This window comes from Cebus imitator, unplaced genomic scaffold (genome assembly GCF_001604975.1).
Source record: "Cebus imitator isolate Cc_AM_T3 unplaced genomic scaffold, Cebus_imitator-1.0 Scaffold852, whole genome shotgun sequence".
In the NCBI taxonomy this organism is placed as follows: domain Eukaryota; kingdom Metazoa; phylum Chordata; class Mammalia; order Primates; family Cebidae; genus Cebus; species Cebus imitator.
In genome coordinates, this window is record NW_016108167.1 from 215,564 (window position 1) to 233,929 (window position 18,366).

An 18,366-nucleotide genomic window follows, 5' to 3' on the forward strand; every position below is an offset into this window, starting at 1 on the left:
AAAAATAGTGACAGTACAAAGACAAGATGAATTTTTTTTTTTTGAGACAGGGTCTCACTCTGTCACGCAGACTGGAGTGCAATGGCATGATCTTGGCTCACCACAACCTCCTCCTCCTAGGCTAAAGCAATTCTTCTGTCTTAGTCTCCTGAGAAGCCAGGATTACAGGGGTGTGCCACTACCACCTGGCTAATTTTTTTTGTATTTTTACTAGAGATGTGGTTTCACCATGTTGGCCAGGCTGGTCTTGAACTGTTGACCTCAAATGATCCACCCGCCTCGGCCTCCCAAAGTGCTGGGATTATAGGTGTTAGCCACTGTGCCAGTCCAGATGTCCGACTTTTTAGCCCTTGGTCCACTGCTTTATCCTTCACACCGTAGCACTTCCTTAGAAGTGTGCCTGGAAATGCCTGCGAATTGAATTTTATCTTTCCACATGATGGCAGATAAGCTATGAAACCTTTCAGGATGTTGGTGAAACCTGAAAAGGGAAGTTGAATCTCAGCCTGCTCTGAGCAGATGAAAATTCTTCCCTGGAGCCTCCAAAGTCTGCAGATAAAAATGTTACATTTCTTCTGTTAATTCTGCTGTGCTTGATGGAAAGAGGGTAATAATCTTATAGTGCCAAGCTGTAAGCATGTTGCATATATTAACTTGTTTAACTACTAATTATTTTGATAGAGTGGCCATGCCTGGGATATGGCCTCAGCTGTTTTGAGTGAGAAAGGGCATCCTATCAGTGTGACTTATCACTTCTCTGTACTCTCCCCAGTTCCTTATTTTGTTCCTGCTGAGTTCAGAGCTATTTTCCTCGCAGTCTGGCTTACCTGTGGTTGTTCTCAGCTTCATTTTCTTTTACTAGATTAAATATCTTCATTAGGTAGGTGATTCTGGTTTCTGTTACTTTTTCCTTAAAATTAGTATATTGCTGATTTGGATCAGGGGCTGAGCTGTAGATTGTCCGCATGGTCACAGCATGGTGATGATACATGTTGGTTCCCCATGCAGAATGCTACCTCAAGCACTTTAGCCAAAGGAGCTCTACAGTCTGTCCAGGAGTACTGGGGGACACTGGCAATAGCCTGAGAACACTTACAGAGTCTTCCAGAAAGTGCCCTTTCACATTATGTAAACAGATCATGGGAAACCAAGGGAATGCAAAGTCAAGGCCTCATCAGAGCGGGAAAGGAGGCTGAGATTGGTGGAGAGGAGTGGCTGTTACATTCTCATTAGAATGACATGTGCAGGGCCATGAAGCAGCTGGAGATGGGATGAAAGACTTAACTTGTGAATCACAAAATTTGAGGAGGAAGCAGCCGAAAAGGCCTGGAAGAGTCAAGTGATTGGTGCTTGGTCAGATGACTAGATGATAGGGAGCCAGGCATAGAACCCAGAACCCAGGCCATCATTTTGTGGCCTCTTTTATCCTAAAGACATGTTAGCCAGAGGTGTCTTGCAAAGTACCTGATTATAGAGAAGAATGAATGTCACTTACCCTAGAATGAGTGAAATAGAGATGCCAGGAAGATATACCAGGCTTATCCAGTTTCTTCGCATTTTTCTGGCATAGTGTATATGCGGCTATATGTATCCTACTTTGTGAAATCTAGGGGTAAAGCAGGACCCTTCAAACGTTTTAAAAATATGTGCCCCAAGAAAAACCTTTTTTAAGCATGAACCCTTCCTCCTACAAGTAAATATTTATATAAATGTCCAACTATTAAACCATATATGCATATGTTAACTCTAAGTAAAGCTTAATTATATGTTTTTTAGACCATAAATATGGAGATGTTTTAAAATTTCTTCCAGTGCCCCAGTGGATGGTCTTACACCTCCCCCACCTCTGGGATACACACACCTAATTTTGCAGACCACTGGTCCAGAATGTAAATTGAAGAGTTTAATGTCTAAGCTATTTGTTCTTTTGTTAGTAGATTATCTTTTACTCCCCATGTTTCTAATATCCCTTTGCAAAATAATTTTGAGTTAAAGTTGTCAATTAAAAAACTGTATCTTCAAGGTAGAAAAGATATGGATAGAAGATATATGTGAATTAAGTTGTATCTCTCCTTGAGAAGGGATACAGTTTTTGATGTAAGGAGAATTAACACTCCCTTTCATTGTCTGGGTTGGTATAAGTAAAAAATCCTTGTTTTGAAGTTATTAAGCCTTCCCGTCCCACCATGTGGTGATTAGGTTGGTTCATGATCTAGAGTTAGGGCTTGGTAAAGTTTACTTTTTTTTTTTTTTTTAATTCTTTCAGCCTTAACTAGCTAGCAAGCAAGCTAGAAATGACAGAGCAGTAGAATGGGTAACCTACCAGACTGTCGTACAGGACCTTGTTGAATGATGCTGGTAGCATGCAAGGGTTGTGGATTTGGTGTGGGCCTTCTGTAGTATCACCCAAATTTGAGCAGTTCATGTAACTAAAAGTAGGAAAAATAAAGTAGACAGTTTATTTCATTTCAGACATTGGAAGCCCAGGACTGTGGGGATTAGCTAAGACAATGATTCACTGAGTAAATGCAGTGGAAGACTCTTCAAATAATTGGTAGAATTTCCATTTTTGCAATAAAATAGGAATAACATTCATCATCATTTGGGGAGAGACTCTAGGGAGGGATAAAGCTCTGGCTGCATAGTCAAACCAGACCTACTCAAGGACAAGCATATTAGATATGTAGGCGTTTCCAAATATTTTTTTCAGTTATGGGGATGCAAATCATTTAAATAGTAGAGTAACTCAGTTCATTACTGTTACTGGAAAAACAAGTTTAACCAAGCACATATCCTACTGAGGGTGAGTCAACTGTGTCATTTTAACAGAAGAAGGACAGTACATTAAACGAGTTATTCCAAGTCCTGTGGTTTTCCTACAGCTGAGCAAAGACAGCTGTTCTTTCAGAAGTGGGGCTTAGATGCACAAAAAGAGTTGCCCATCTCCTTTCTTTCTTGATTATAGCCTTTTAGTTTTATTTTTGTCTGAGACATTTCAAAAATTCATTTCCTCCTTAGATTTCTATCATCAAATACCCTGAATTTTGACAGAGTATTTATTTATAGAGTACATTATTTATTATTAACCTATTGTAGTTTAAAACTTTATTTTAATTCATCTCCCATTTCAAGGTCTATGTTTGCTATATATGTCAGCTATTCTTTTAAAAATGTCAAGGAAACAGAGATGTGATCTTTTTTAACATGTCATTATTTTCTATAGTTATTTAGTGGTGTGGACATGGAATAAGGTGGTATTTTCTGGGACGGTATACCAAACTTAGTGATACAATTTATACTTTCAGTTTTGGAGGACAGAGTCTTGTATTCTCAGCCTGGTGGATGAGACAGTGCCGTGAGCTGTCTGAGGTTTCCTAAATTGGGATTCAACATCATGAAGGGTATGTGTCTGGATAGTTTGTTTCTTGGTTTGGGAAGGTGAGTTTTTGTCTTTTTTTTCCCCTCTGTGTTGATTTCTTTAGCTGGAGAGAAGCAGACCAGGTGAAGAAAATATTATATCTCTTATGGAATTTTTTGTTTGCCACATTAGCTATTACCTGTTTTCTCTGAGCAACAGGCCATGCTTCTCTTATTCAGTAGTTCAGTTTTCACTAACTTAACTGCAGATGTGTCCTTAGCGGGATTTATTTCTCATCAGTTGAATTATGGGTACTTTGATAAAATCATGATGGGTTACCTACTTTTAATAGGGCCGTTGTTTTTAAGAGTAAAATCTTGTCAAGATAAGGTATATCATACTTATGATCTACTTCCATCTCTAACTCCATAATTTCCTTTGCTTCTGTGATGCTACTCTATTATTGAGAAGAAATGGTATCTTCTCAGTGTAAATTTTACAAAGAATTCTAAATAATTTGTCTTTTTTTTTTTTTTNAATAATGCATAGTTGTATGTTGAAACCTAGAGTTGGCAAGTTTTCAAAAGTGGGATTCTTTTGTTGTGTAGGTAGGGCTGATGCTAATGAATGGGTGTTAGTCATTAGGGAATGTATATGAATGGTAGTTCTGAGATACAGCTTTGGCAGCCCCTCTTGTCCCAGGAACGGAGTCCTGGTTTTGTTTTTGGCAGCCCCTCTTGTCCCAGGAATCGAGTCCTGGTTTTGTTTTTGGTAAGCAAGTCCTGGTTTTGTTTTAATAAGCAGGTCATTAGCTGATCTTTGGTGTAAATGTTTTTTGATGTTCATAGCTGGTATGTGGCTGAATATCTGCCTGAGAATGTTGTAGTCACAAGTGTATATTATAGAAGTTTGCAGATTTTGGTGGATATCAGGTTTTTCTAACTGTATATCTGCAAATGTAGTGAGTGAAAGGAATGTTGGGACAGTAGGTAGAAGACTTGTGTTCTGGTCCTGGTTCAGACATCTTGATTTCTCTGACTTTGGGTAAGGCCCTTATTTCTTTGAGTTGCAGTTTCTTGAGTAAAATGGTGTCAGTACCAATTTGCGTGCCTAATAGCGTGAGCATGAGATGAGATCCTCTCATGGGATCAAATGAGATAATTTTTTATGAGCAGCCTCCTTGGGAGTGAGAAATTGAGGGTTATGAGATGACTTTCTGATTTGTTTGGCCGAGGTGTTTGTTTGGCCGAGGTGTTCACACAAGCCATAGAATACTTGTAGGCTTGAGTGGAGGAACATAGATGAAAATCAGCTGAAAATCCCTGCCAATTAAAAGCTGAGATGTTAATACTCAATATATTCTGTGGAGTGTAATCAGATGCCTTGCTTTTCTTCATGATGCCAAGTCAATACTAGCTCCATCTTAAGGTAAAGGAGATGCCTGTTACTCTCATTTTACTTGAAGAAATTGAGTAGCCAACTGATTTAGGATATGGCTAGCTAATCTCTGAAATTCACAGTTTTGCAATTGAGAGTAAAGTCTTGTATTTTCTGAAGTTTGCTGCTTTTGGTGCATTTTCTGTGGAGGTGGATGGGCACATACAGAAACTTACTTTGTTCAAATTTATAAACTTATTCTTCTTAACAATTTTAAAGCCAGATTACATTGGATGGGGGAAGGGAGAATGCTAGATTTATGTGGTGTTTTTTAAATACAAAACTTTGTATTTGAGACTTTCTGTGGTAACATATATTTAGGCTCATAGCCAAAGTGATTACAATGCATTGGTTTTAATATTTTCAGTGAGGTAATATGTGCTTTAGCGGGGAGGAAGAGAAATGTTATTTAATCTCCAGCACTACACTAAGAACCACATTTACTAAATCCTTTGTCCCTTTGCTTGAACTGGACTTTATTTGCTTTTATACTGATTTTCCAAAAGACTTAATCCTGTTAATGTGAGAGGTGATGGTGAGAAGGACATTCCCTTGGGACCTCAATTGGTGTAACTGGTAAAACTCCCTTTTTAAGTCCTTCTTGTTCAATGTGAGTGTCACTCCCATGTCCCTAATGTGGAATGGATTTTTATTGAGGAGAGAATTTTAAGCATGATAAACGAGAGGTGGAAATGTCTCCTCTGCCAGCTGATTGTGACCATTAAAGACTAGAATAAACTACCATCATGCGGATTTTCTTCTTATGTTGCGGGAAATTTAGGACTTGGTTATCCTCTTGGAGGAAGATAGAAAACTGCTGGGCCTGCTCCTTAACAGCTTAGCTTGGCTGACATATTTCAAGCACTTACTATGGCATTATAGCTGGGCTGAAGCTAGGTGGAGCAGACATCACTTAGGTGTTACTCAGCTCCAGAATCTGTCTTCTCCTTGAATTCCCTTAGGCTTCCAGACAGGAGTGGCAACAAAGCAGGTCAAATGGGAGGTAGGCCAGGGCATCTACTTGCCTGCTTGTTTGCTTTTCTTCTCCCCTCCCCTCCCCTCCTCTCCACTCCCCTCCCCTCCTCTCCCTCCCCTTCCTCTCTTCCACCTCCTCCTTCCTTCCTTCTCTCCCTTCTCTCCCCCCCATCCCTTTTTCCCTTTCTCTCCCTCTAGAAGTTTATGACTCATTTGTGAAAGTCAGGGAAGCACTGGGCTCAAGAAGGCCAACACCCCTTCTATGGCTTACCTCCCCATTTTAAAATTTAATATATTAGAATTTATATTGTTTCTTTTGATCCAAGATCTTCAGACTGAAGCTGGATAGAAATCTTTTGACCTCTCCAGAAAAAGAAAGCCTTTATCAAAGACAGTGTAACTTTTTGGGTTTGCCAAATTAGGTGTTGCTACAAATGGAGAAACCCAGAGTTATCTTCTGTGCTTGAAGACACAAACATGGAAAGTTTAAGTTCTAATATGGTCACTTAATATATATAAAATTTTCTGTCTTTGCTGTCTTTGTCATTCCAGCAACAACTGGATGAGCAAATAGAATGATTGTGAGCACTTGCAAACCAGATTGTGACTGTTAGTGTGTTGGGCTGCTTTTATTAAAATGACTGCTGCAACTCCGCAGAAATCTGATTAGTCTTGAAGATAAATTCTTGCTTACATTTATAATAAAGAAAGAATATGAGTAATAAAAAGGCTTATGGAGTTGGAGGACTGGTGTTTTTAAGAGGAACTGGTTTGGATATTGAAATTATCAGTTCCTCATCACATATCATTAAGTACACATTGTTATTTTTTTCTGTTGACCAGGAGTCCCAAGTTGTTGTTGATGTGGAATGTAGATGTATGTCTGAAGAAACAAAGCAAGGGAGAATAAAATAAATAAAAATTGAAGTTTAGGGCTGTATTTTATGTTTTCTCCCTTTAATACTTAATGAAGATTTGATATTTTTCTATGATCTGCCTTCCTCTGTTCCAAGGTTTTAGTCTCAGGTGTGTTCTCTGGAAATGGCAATGATAGGCATTTATAATCTCCAGATTTAGATATTTCCCTCACAGTGCTGGTTTCTGAGCTTATTTGAAATATCCTGGGTATGAGTTGAGGACTTAGGACCTTTTGAGGCACTTGGGTTTGGACAATTCTCAGTGATGTGTATAGAAATTTGGGCTTCCTGTATAGGAATTTGGGTACAGGAATACTATTCACGGTGAAGAGAATTTGATTTTGGCTGAAGGCATATTATCTGACCCAGATAATAATATAAAAAGAATCCAAATGTTAGGACCTTAGCTTCTGCGACCCCTGACTTGAGAATAGTTAGCCATACATGTAGTTGGAATCTCTTCTCTGTGATGTTTACACAGTACATTGATTATGGTGTCCTGATGACTTCTGTCCCCAGCCTTGTGAGTAGCCTTCCTTGCCACCACCCCAGGATGTTTTAAAAAAGCTGTGAGGAAGGATGCCTATGAGGAAATCTGAGGGTGTTCTTTGGATTTTCCCTGTTTTGTTTTGGGAAGTATCTTTGATTTTGTATAACAATATGTAGCAATCTTAGGTTTTTCCATTTTCATTTTTAACATAATTTTGTTTCTTCTTCTTTCCGTTTGGGGGTCTACCTCTAAATTAACAAATGCTAGAAATTATCTACTCCATTTAAAAAGTGTTCTGAACAATTTAAAAGAATGTTGTTTCTTTTGGGTATACAGCAAGAAGGTTATATATATTTATACATTTTTTTCCAACAAGGGTACTTAAAAGCATGTACTTAAAATTAAGGGCTTAAAAAAACTAAGCTGTACTTAACAAAGTAGTCTTTAGAAAACTTTAAAAAAGAAGAGTTTACTAAAAGCACAGGAAATTGGTGACAGGCAAAATTTGTCTTGATAACAGTACAAATAAAGATAGTAGAACAGAACAGATAATACAAGATGTAAGATAAGGCAATGGAATAACACTTCATATTCGCCTTTTTTGACCACTAAGCAGCACACAAATATGTAGCCCTTTTTGTGGAGAATAATTTAATTTCTAGATATGATACAGCTTCTTCCTCTGTTGGATTTTATTACACTGAGATCCTGAACCTTCTGGACATGTAAACTCTGTGATCATGCTGGTCAGTGTCATTTTACAAAGAATTAGATACTTATATTGAAGTCTTGTTTGGATCACAGTGGTGCTTATTGTTCTGTGGATGTGTATTAGTGAATCTACTAATGGGGAAGATAATACCGTACAATGAAAACAGAATATCTTAGTTCCCCATTCAGTTGAAATTTTTTTATTACTCTGTTTTCTACCTTTTTTGTTTAGATGTAAATTATTTTGACTTCCATTCAACCTATTTCAGTCAGTTTTTCCCATAATACACATGGCTTAAGATTTATAGGAGAGTAAGAGTGGAGAGTGTATCTTCATGAATACAAATTGTAAGAAAGAAACTTTCAAAACTGTTTTAGTTTTGCAAATATTAGAAAAGTACAATTCTACTTTCCCAACTTTTCATCTTTGTTAAAGGCCTGGAAATTTGCATCATTTTTTTCTCTTATATTACTTTTCTAATTTGTTATACAAAATGAAATTGCACACATAAACTTGTAAGCTGAAGGTTGGGTTTATTCATAGGTTTTGTCTTAATTATATATATTTAGTTTATTGAATATCTTACTGAGTATTGCGGACCTACTGTGGGCCAGGTACCTTCTTAGATCTCAGGTGTGCAAAGATGAGCGAATTATCGTTACTGTCTCTATGGAATTTGCATAGAAGTGGGAGAGAGAGATGAGTGAGGCAGCACTTACAATACTACATCTACCTAGGATAAAATGGGAGCATAGAAGAGGAGGATCTGTATCAGTGGGTCTCTGAGAGCTTCTTCAGGAAAATAATGCTTTATCTATGATTTGAAATATAGTAGGAATTTAACAAGATAGAGAAAAAGGAAAAGGAGATAAAATATTTTTCAGGTGAAACAATGTACATGTGTATAGAGGGATCAATATTAGCAAATTGGCTACATTCTTAATTTGTAAGTATATGTGGATATTTCATACCTTATATTTCATATAGAAGAGCTAAATGCATTAGTCTCATCTCTGAGACCCAGGAATTGAAATTTAACACATGGGTAAATTGAATTTTTTTCTACAGTCTTTAAAATGAGGGAAAAAAAGAGAAAAACCACATAGTCTATAGTAGATTTCAATATAGCACAGCAAACATCGATGAATTTTATTTTTTGCAATAAGTTCAATATTATAAAATAGGACAAAATTGGAATTTCTAAAATCAAAAATTATTCTAGATTTATCAGCTCACTGGAATGAATTCTTTATAAAAAGATTCATTCATGAGTTCAGTTATTATTGATTATATTTTCTTAATTTAAGGTATATTTTCAGTTTTTGAAAAGCAGTAATATGTTTCTATGACCCTATTGCCCTGTCCTTAATTTCTGGATCTGATATCAGCATCTCTTAGGTAGAAAACACATTTTCTATTAGATAATATCTCTGAAGAACATAGAAATCCTTGGAACACTATTAGGAAAACAAAGTTGATATTTCTCTTATTGCATTTTTTTTTTTTTTTGCCTTTTAATCAAGACAAATTTCAAGGAGGAAGACAGATGTTTCTCCACTTCGTTTTTATTTAAATGTACCACTTGGGATTTGAAGCTTCCGCACTTCTTCTGTTTGTTTGGATTTTTTTTCATGGCTTGATTCCCAAAAATGGAATAAAAAATTTAGTGAAAGTTTTGTTGTTTGAAATTGCAGGGTGCTATGAGAATTATTGCAAATCCCTGATGTCTCCTTGTCTGACCTCAGTTCTCCTATTTTTGGTAATAATGCAAGTAGTCATTTTAGAAAACTTTGCTTTGTTCATTTTACTGAGCCTCTTCCAGAGGCCATGTGCCAGAATCCACAGCAGCCAACCACAGCCAAGATCCTAGGGCGTAAACTCAGACTTCATCTCTCTCAAATACTGCTACTTGAAATTTGCATAAACGTTGAAGAAAAAGTTAAAAGAGCCTTGTATAACTCCTCTTCAGGTATTTTAGGAGCCCTAGACTTTCAGGACATTAAGATATTTTCTGAGTGAGCAGTGGATCTAAGCACAGATACCACACTGCAGACAGGGAGGATATGAAAAAAATGTGAGCTAGACAACAGAGGCTTATTTGAAGAGGCTAGAAAGCAACAAGTAATGCCAATTTAAAATGATTACATGTTAATGCAACAAGTAAAACACATTGAAGGCTGCTCCGATTACAATGGCTGAAGTACAGACTTAATTACTCATGTTAGAGATTCCTAAAACAAAGGGAGGCTTTTAAGCCAGTGATACGTAGCTGGTATGATATTGAAAGCATTGGAAAACCTAGGTAAATGCCTAGAGGAAATTTTAAGGGAGATTTCATCAAGTCTGGATACCTTAGCCTTATCCTTAAATGGATACATTTCTGAGGCACTGGAACTGGTTAAAATCAATGGCAGCTTATTCTGTTGTTTGCAGTTTTTATGTACAATTGGGGCTGATAAACCTGAGTAAATACTAGAACCTTGTCTGGACTGAGTTACAGTTAGTACTAAATATCAAGGGTTCGTGTTGTATTTCTTAAAAGTTCTTTTTGGAGTGATTCTGAGATTGGTATTAAGAGGGCAGCTAAGGGTATATAATAGCTATTTTTATTATGTTTGTATTTATCTTAGAGTCATTTGGGTAGGTCACATTCTCTTTGCCCCTACTCCCAACTTCTCCCCATTAGATTGTAAGGACCATGAGGACAGAGATTGTTTGTTTTATTCGTGCTAAATTTTCATGCAATGCTTGGTAGAGGACAACGCTCACAGTAGTTGCTCAACAAATATTAGTGGAACTTCATTAAAATTGACTTTTTGCTCATACGTATTGTTTATTTTACTGTTAGTGGATCACTTCTCCTTATGCCTTCAGTGCTACACGTTTTAAAAAGAGGCGTGTTAGTCTGTTTTGCATTACCCTAAAGGAATACCTGAGGCTGAATAATTTGTAAAGAAAAGAGGTTTATTTGGCTCATAGCTCTGCAGATTATACAAGAAGCTTAGAGCCAACATCTGCTTCTGGTGAGGGCTCAATAAACTTTCACTCATGGTTGAAAGTGAAGAGGGAGGAGAAGTGTAACATGGCCAGAGAGGAGAAAGCAAGAGAGATGTCAGGCTCTTTGAAACAACCAGCTCACATGGTAGTGAGAACTTACTCATTACTATGGGTGGGCACCAAGCTGTTCATGAGAGGTCTGCCCCCATAATCTAAACACCTCCCAGTAGGCCCCACCTTCAACATTAGGGATTACATTTCAACATGAGATATGGAAAGGACAAAATAGTCAAGTTATCTCAAGCAGTTAGCTGTTTTTCATTTTTATTTTATAGTTCAATATTACTTTTATTATTACTAGTGATGGCAGCTGGGAAGAAGTTATTCCATTTATTTATGCCGCATCCTAAATTGCATAAAGCTCTTCTGTTTTTCCAGATTTCTCAGTTTGTTTAAACTGGGGTTTGATTGACATAACAAGTTTCCCAACGGTATCATTTATTATGTAACCAGTTACCAGGAATTTAACCACCTACTATGTAGTTAGCCTTTCTTGAGATTTTACCGTGCATCAGACAATGTTCTAGGCTGCTTGAATGTATTAATTTAGTTAATTCTCACCAGGACTGTGAGACAGAATTTTATAGGTGAAGAAACTGAAGCACAAAGAAGATACAGAGATAGTCAGTGGTGGAACTAGAATTCAAACCCAGATTCATCTGATTTCTGCATCTGTGCTTTCAACTGCTACACTGCATTGCTTCAAATATTCAGAAAAGAAGAAATGTTTCCTATTTTCCGGGAACTTAAAAGTGAAAAAGCAGAGAGCTAGAAGACCATGTAGTGCTGAATTGAGAGTTATGAGTGTTACAAGAATAGGGGGTGGTGGCCCTGTGAGCACCAGAACCCTTCAGGGGAAGCTTTCTGGGTGAGGCAAGAGATGAACTGGGCCTTGGAGGAATGGGTATAATTTATATAGTAATGAGGAAGGCAGCAATCAGAGGAAGCACAGACCTGCATGGAGGAATGGAACCGAGTTAAATGGCGATCTGTTGAGGAAAGAGGGCATAAACTAGGTAGAGAGTGCAGTGGAAGTGGTGGGGAGTGATACTGGGCAGGTAAGGTAAGCTCTGATCTGGAAGGCCAGCATGGGAGCTTAGCCTGGCTGAAGTAAGAAATGGCTTATCCTTGGAAGAAAAAGTGCCAGACTTGGTACTATGTGAAGGTACTGCATAGACCTCCCAGCTGGTTCTTAGGAGAACCAAACTGAGGGTAAGTTCTGAGAACTAAGTAAGAGCTGACAGCCATTGTAGGTTAAAAAGTAGTGGGGCAACATGTTACACGTAGTGCTTCTGGAAGGTTAGATGCTATTAGAATAAAATCATTGCCATTATGAGGAGCTGGGAAAATGGATATCTTCAGTCTAGTCTAAAAATGGATGACTTGAATAAACTTATATAAGAAAGACAAGAAAAACCTTTGTACTCACTGGAACATTTCATAATCTTGACTTTTTTCAAACATAAATCTATGCCATTTTTCTTATTTAAAACAGCTGAGTAGTTTACTCTCCCATGTAGGGCTGGGATCCTTACGTGCCCTTTTGTGATCTAACCCCAGCCTGCCTCCCTGGCCTCTCTCTTTGCTGAATAACCTCTAGCCATATGAACCTGGAATATGAGTCTCATTCCCACTTCAAGGCCTTTGTACTTGTTTCCTCTGCCTGGAGTGCTCTTCCCTCATATCTTCATGACACTTGTTCATTTACATCTTAACTCAAAGCATACCTCCTCAGGGAGGTCTTTCCTAGACACTATCTGAGGTACACTCCTGCACCCCCAGCCTTCATGATTGCTCTGTATCCCATTACTGGGTTTTGTCTCCAATAGAACTTATCACTTATTACTGTCCAAAATGATTTCATTTATTTATGATTTTTTTAGCCACCTTTTTCTTATATAAATAAAGTTCCTGAGGACAGCGAGTTTATTCTGTGTACTGCAGTATCCCTTCCCTGACATCAGGGCCTGTGCCTGCCTGTAGTAGATGCTTTCTAAATATGTTCTGAATATAGAGAGCTAGTTCCCAAATGCACTGTATTGAACATGTATGAAAATTGGAAATTGGCTTCTAGATTTTTATATTATATTGCCAAGTGATGGAATGTTGAGACTGAAATCTACTACTTTTTGCCTTTTTTTTTTGGTGGAGCAGAGGAAGGCATGCACAAACATCAGACACACACACAGTAAATAAGATTTGTTTCAGCCTGCAAGTATTTATTGAGTGCCTGCTGTTTATGGCTTAACATGAAAATTTGGGGAAAAAGTCACTCTTTGTGAGTGACTAGTTTCTTGGAGTCTGTTAAAGCGTCGGTTTCAGCATCAGTTCTCTATGGTATGATTTAATGTTTCTTTTTTTACTTTATAAACATGAGGCTGCCTTCCATTATTGTTAAATTTAAATGTTTTACATTGGAAAAAAGTAAGTTGAATTTTGAAATGAGGTCTTTCCCAGTCTCACTTTTATGGTTTCAGGTTATCAAAGTTTTAATTTCTCTTTGTGTGGAAAGTAAGTATAATATTCATTTATAAATTGCTCCTAAGTAAAGCCACAAGTCTCGAGATTACTTTATTTTTCTTTTTTAAAAATTAGAATTGTCAATATATAGTTGTATACATTTATGGAGTACAAAGTGATGTAATAATATATGAATACAATGTAGAACAATTAAAAGCTAGTTAATGTATCAATTCATCTCAAATATTTAACATTTTTTGAAATTTACTCTTAGCAATTTTGAAATGTGCAATTCTCTATTATTAACTATATTCACCACACTATGCAATAGATCTCAAATATACAAAAAAAATGTTCTTCTTGTTTAACTGTAGCTTTGTATCCATTGACCGTCATTTCCCCATTCCCCTGTGCCTGTAACTTCTGTAACCGCCATGCTCCTCTCTGCTTCTATGATTTTGAAGGTTTTCAATTCTATGTGGAAGTGAGAACATGCTGTATTTGTCTTTTTGTGCCTTATTTCACGTAGCATAATGTTCTCCAGTTCTGCCCATGTTGTTGCAAATGACCGAATTTCTTTCTAAAGGCTTAATAGTATTCCATTGTGTGTATCTACCACCTTTTATTTATCTATTCATCTGTTGATGGACACTTCCATAACTGGGCATGGGAGTACAGATATCTTTTCAATAAACTGATTTAAAATCTTTGGGGTAAATACCCAGCAGTGGGATTACTGGATCATGTGGTAATTCTATTTTTAGTTTTTTGAGGAACCTCTGCACTGTTTTCCACAATGTTGTAGTAATTTACATTCCCATTAACAGAGTAGAGGGGTTCCATTTCTCTACATCCTGTTTACTCAGGCAATACATTATCATCTAAGACTTCAATATTATATAACTTTTGAGTATTTTTTAAAGTGGACACTCAAGTCTTCATACAGTTGTTAATGTGTGGTTCATCAGACCTGTGGTATTGACGTCACCTGGGAATTTGTTAGGAATGCAGATTCCCGGGCCCCCTATGGGCTTAGTCAAAAATTGTGGGGATTGCGTCCAGCACTCTTTTTTAAAAAGTCCTCCAAGTGATTCCAATGCTTACTAAGGTTTGAGAACTGTGGCTCAGTAAATGTTAAAGGTTCAAGGTAGCGTGATCCCACAAATCAGCCAGGTGGCATTAATTATTAGCCTGGTAAGCCCACCTTCTTTTCAGTCACTGAGTGTGATTGGTTCACTAAGGCTAGGCTGTAAAGTTATTTGCTAGATTGATTGCTACATATTGACTTTGGGTTGTTTGTATTTCTCTAAACCTGTCACTATAATGATTTGCCAGGACGCTTAATAGGAACAGGCCGTGATTTTTTGCACCCATGGCTTTCTGCGTCATGGGTGGCTGGGTCCTTATCCACTCCTGGATAGGTTTCCTCAGGTACTGAGCATGCCATTCATGAACTTTTAAGGAGGGAGCTATCACTGGTGGATCACAGGGGACCTTCAGGGACATTTAGTTCACTTTCAGCTTGGTTTACAGGTAGGGAAATTGAGCCCCCATGAGGTTGTGCTTTGCTTGCTGTTAGGCGTACAGACAGGATTTCAGGTCTCCTGAGTTCCTCCACTGCATCAGGTTTCCTGCAGGGGGACAGAGCTACAGCTTTTTTCGTGCCTACAGTACATTCCCTTCTTACTGTGAGGGTTTTATTTATTTATTATTTAAATAAAAAAAGTAAATAGAAAAAAGCCCAGAAGTTCTCACTGAAGCTAATAAAAGTGTCTAAAGAGAATGAAAAAAAATCAGTTTGAGAACTTTGGTATGGAGGAAATAACCTGACATTAAATGTTTTAATTATAGTTGTTGCATTGGGCTTATCAGTGTGGGAAGAGGGAGCATTTCAGCCTTACAGGGAAGTGGGATATGGACAACAAGATGACCCTCTTCCTGAATTTGCCTGCTTGGGCCTGCAGCCTGGTGACTCTGTGTGATCCCAGCAGCTGTCAAAGAGATGGGTTGGACTTAGTAGAGACCTGGGTCCCAGGCCCAGCACTGCCACCACCTAGTGGTGCAATGTCCCATAAAGAGGCCTTTTATTCTCCCTGGCCTTCACTACTGGTAAATAGGTATAATAATATCCACCCTGCCAATCCTGAGAAATTTCAGGTAGTGGGAAGCAGTATATCTCTGTGGTTAAGAGCCGAGTCTCTGGATTCAAATTCTGGCTTTCTAACTCACTGATATGACAGTAGGCAGGCCACTTATCCTCCCTGTTTTCTCACCTGAGAATGGGTATAATGAAATTTACTTACGAAGATTGAATTAGTTAGCTAATTTATGTAAAGTACGTAGAACAGTGCCTGGTATTTAGTAAGTTCTGTGTTAGTTCCTATTATTATTACTATTACTATTTAAAAATATTATTTTAAGGATAGGATGCATTTTCTATAAACATATTCTCAAATGATTCCACTAATGGATACAGTACTGGGCAAATAAAGGGCTTTTATGCAGTAATTGTTGGTGAAGGAGCTCTGACATCCAGCTTACACCTGGGCTGCTGGTTTTGATGCCAGGGATGGGCAGGCCTAGAGTCTCTGATTTTGCACAATTTATGCATAGAGTGGTGTGGCTAGAGGAAGCTTGGAGGTGGGAACGTCTCAGTTTTGCTTTCAGGTATTTATACATGAACTGTCATAAGAGGTGGACATCTTAATAACCTTCAAGAAAGAGTTCATGAGCTTCAATTTTGATATTTATTGTTTGACTAGGTTTCTTTCTGTCTTACCTTTCCAGTTGTTAGGATTCTCAGTATGTGTCTTGTTGGTGAAAATTTCAACTCCAAGAGCTAAACAATCAAGATATTGTAATTATCCAGGAAATGATTGGTGGATTTTGGATAGACTTCTTCCATTCCTGACTGAAATCAATGAAAATTTCTACTATTGCTGTTTTGTTCTTTTTTTCTGAAAAGTCTGTTTTTGGGAGGGACTCAGATGGTAAAGTGTCTTTTCATTGTCTTTTAAAGGGAATGGGGGAATCACAAGTTTGAGGATTTTTGTTCTATCTGTATGTATAAAATTACCTTCTCCTTTTAGTTATTTATTTATTTATTTTATTTTATTTTTTTTTTGAGACGGAGTTTTGCTCTTGTTACCCAGGCTGGAGTGCAATGGCGCGATCTCGGCTCACCGCAACCTCCGCCTCCTGGGTTCAGGCAATTCTCCTGCCTCAGCCTCCTGAGTAGCTGGGACTACAGACACGCGCCACCATGCCCAGCTAATTTTTTGTGTTTTTAGTAGAGACGGGGTTTCACCAGGTTGACCAGGATGGTCCCGATCTCTTGACCTCGTGATCCACCCGCCTCGGCCTCCCAAAGTGCTGGGATTACAGGCTTGAGCCACCGCGCCCGGCCTCCTTTTATTTATTTTGATACCCTCTCTACAATCTCCATTCATGATCGACTCCCCATCTTTTTATAGGGCCCTTAAAGTAGAGATTATGTTTTATTTGCTTATCTATGTCTTACATTACTTCTTTTTACTGGATCCTAATTTAGTGCCTGGAAATACTAGGCTCTCAACTTCAGTTTGTTGAATGACTGTTATTGCCATTTCTGATTACTTCTCCAAGTGGTCTTTTTTTTTTTTTTTTTTAAACCTTCAAAGCTACTGCAGAAGTGGTCTGTTTTAAAACTTCACCTGAAAGCTAAGTAGTTATTCAGTATCATGGTGTTCTATTATTTACCTAGCATTTTCCTAAACATTCATTAATGAATCCTTATAATACTCATCAGAAGTATCTAAATCCCAAGATGATCTGTCATGTCATAGATGGTAGAGCTTTAATTTTTAATTGGGAGATGGAGATGTTACAGCTGGAGGTATTGAAACACAGGGAACTAAGAGCATTGTTCAAGACCACAAAGGTGGTTATTATTGGAAGATACTTTTGGGATGGGCTTCTGTGCTAGAAGCCAAAAAAATAAAGAACTGACTAAAACTTTAAAAAGAAACCCAGATTAGGTGGGAAAGAATGTTGATCTGGATTGGATTACATTTCTTTGGTGTCTGAGCGTTATGATTAGTGACTTATTTCTAATGTGCATTTGTTTTTATTTTTAGCATTGCAGTGTCGAGATGGCTATGAACCCTGTGTAAATGAAGGAATATGTGTTACCTACCACAATGGTACAGGATACTGCAAGTAAGTTTTTCTCTTCGTATATTTTCTTTTTAAGATAGAACAACTGGACAAGATTCTATTCCTCTAGTTTTAATGCTTCTGTGGAATGTTACTGGTTCTTGAGCTTTCCTGGTACAGATTTTGGTTGGGGGTGAGGATGGAAGGATGTGGATGCCCGATAATTGGTCAATAAGAACTTCTTACTATCTTACTGTTATCTTTCTCATTATGAAAAATACTTTTCAGTGAGTGGCTGTTTAATATATACTGGGTAGGCTGGGTGCAGTGGCTCGTGCCTGTAATCTCAGCACTTTGGGAGGCTGAGGCAGGTGGATCACAAGGTCAGGAGTTCAAGACCAACCTGGCCAACATAGTGAAACTCCAACTCTACTAAAAATACAAAAATTAGCCGGATGTGGTGGTGCCTACCTGTAGTCCCAGCTACTCAAGAGGCTGAGACAGGAGAACCACTTGAACCCAGGTGGCAGAGGTTGCAGTGAGCTGAGACCATGCACTCCAGCCTGGGCAACAGAGCGAGACTGCATCTCAAAAAAAAAGATCAGTCCATCAATCAATCAGTTTATCTACCAGATTCCCTTGTGTTTTTCAGTTTAAGGCATACTCTTAGAGTCTTCCCTTACCATGTTAGCTATCATCTTGTTTTTAAGTAAAACCAAATCGATACCAATTTTAACATTCTGCTCAGTATATGTGAATATTATACTCATATTTTTTCTAGTGTAAAAATATTCTGAAAATGAGAGTGAGAGAGGAAGATGTATGC

General features: G+C 37.9%; 1 protein-coding gene across 1 annotated transcript in view; it reads left to right on the forward strand.

Moving 5' to 3' along the window:
- The window catches only part of LOC119469809 (notch homolog 2 N-terminal-like protein C), a 77,050-nt gene that overhangs the window by 22,491 nt on the left and 36,193 nt on the right, over nucleotides 1-18,366 (forward strand). The window contains 1 exon segment of the mRNA XM_037735594.1: nucleotides 17,530-17,603. Within this exon segment, the coding sequence (XP_037591522.1) occupies nucleotides 17,530-17,603 (74 nt within the window).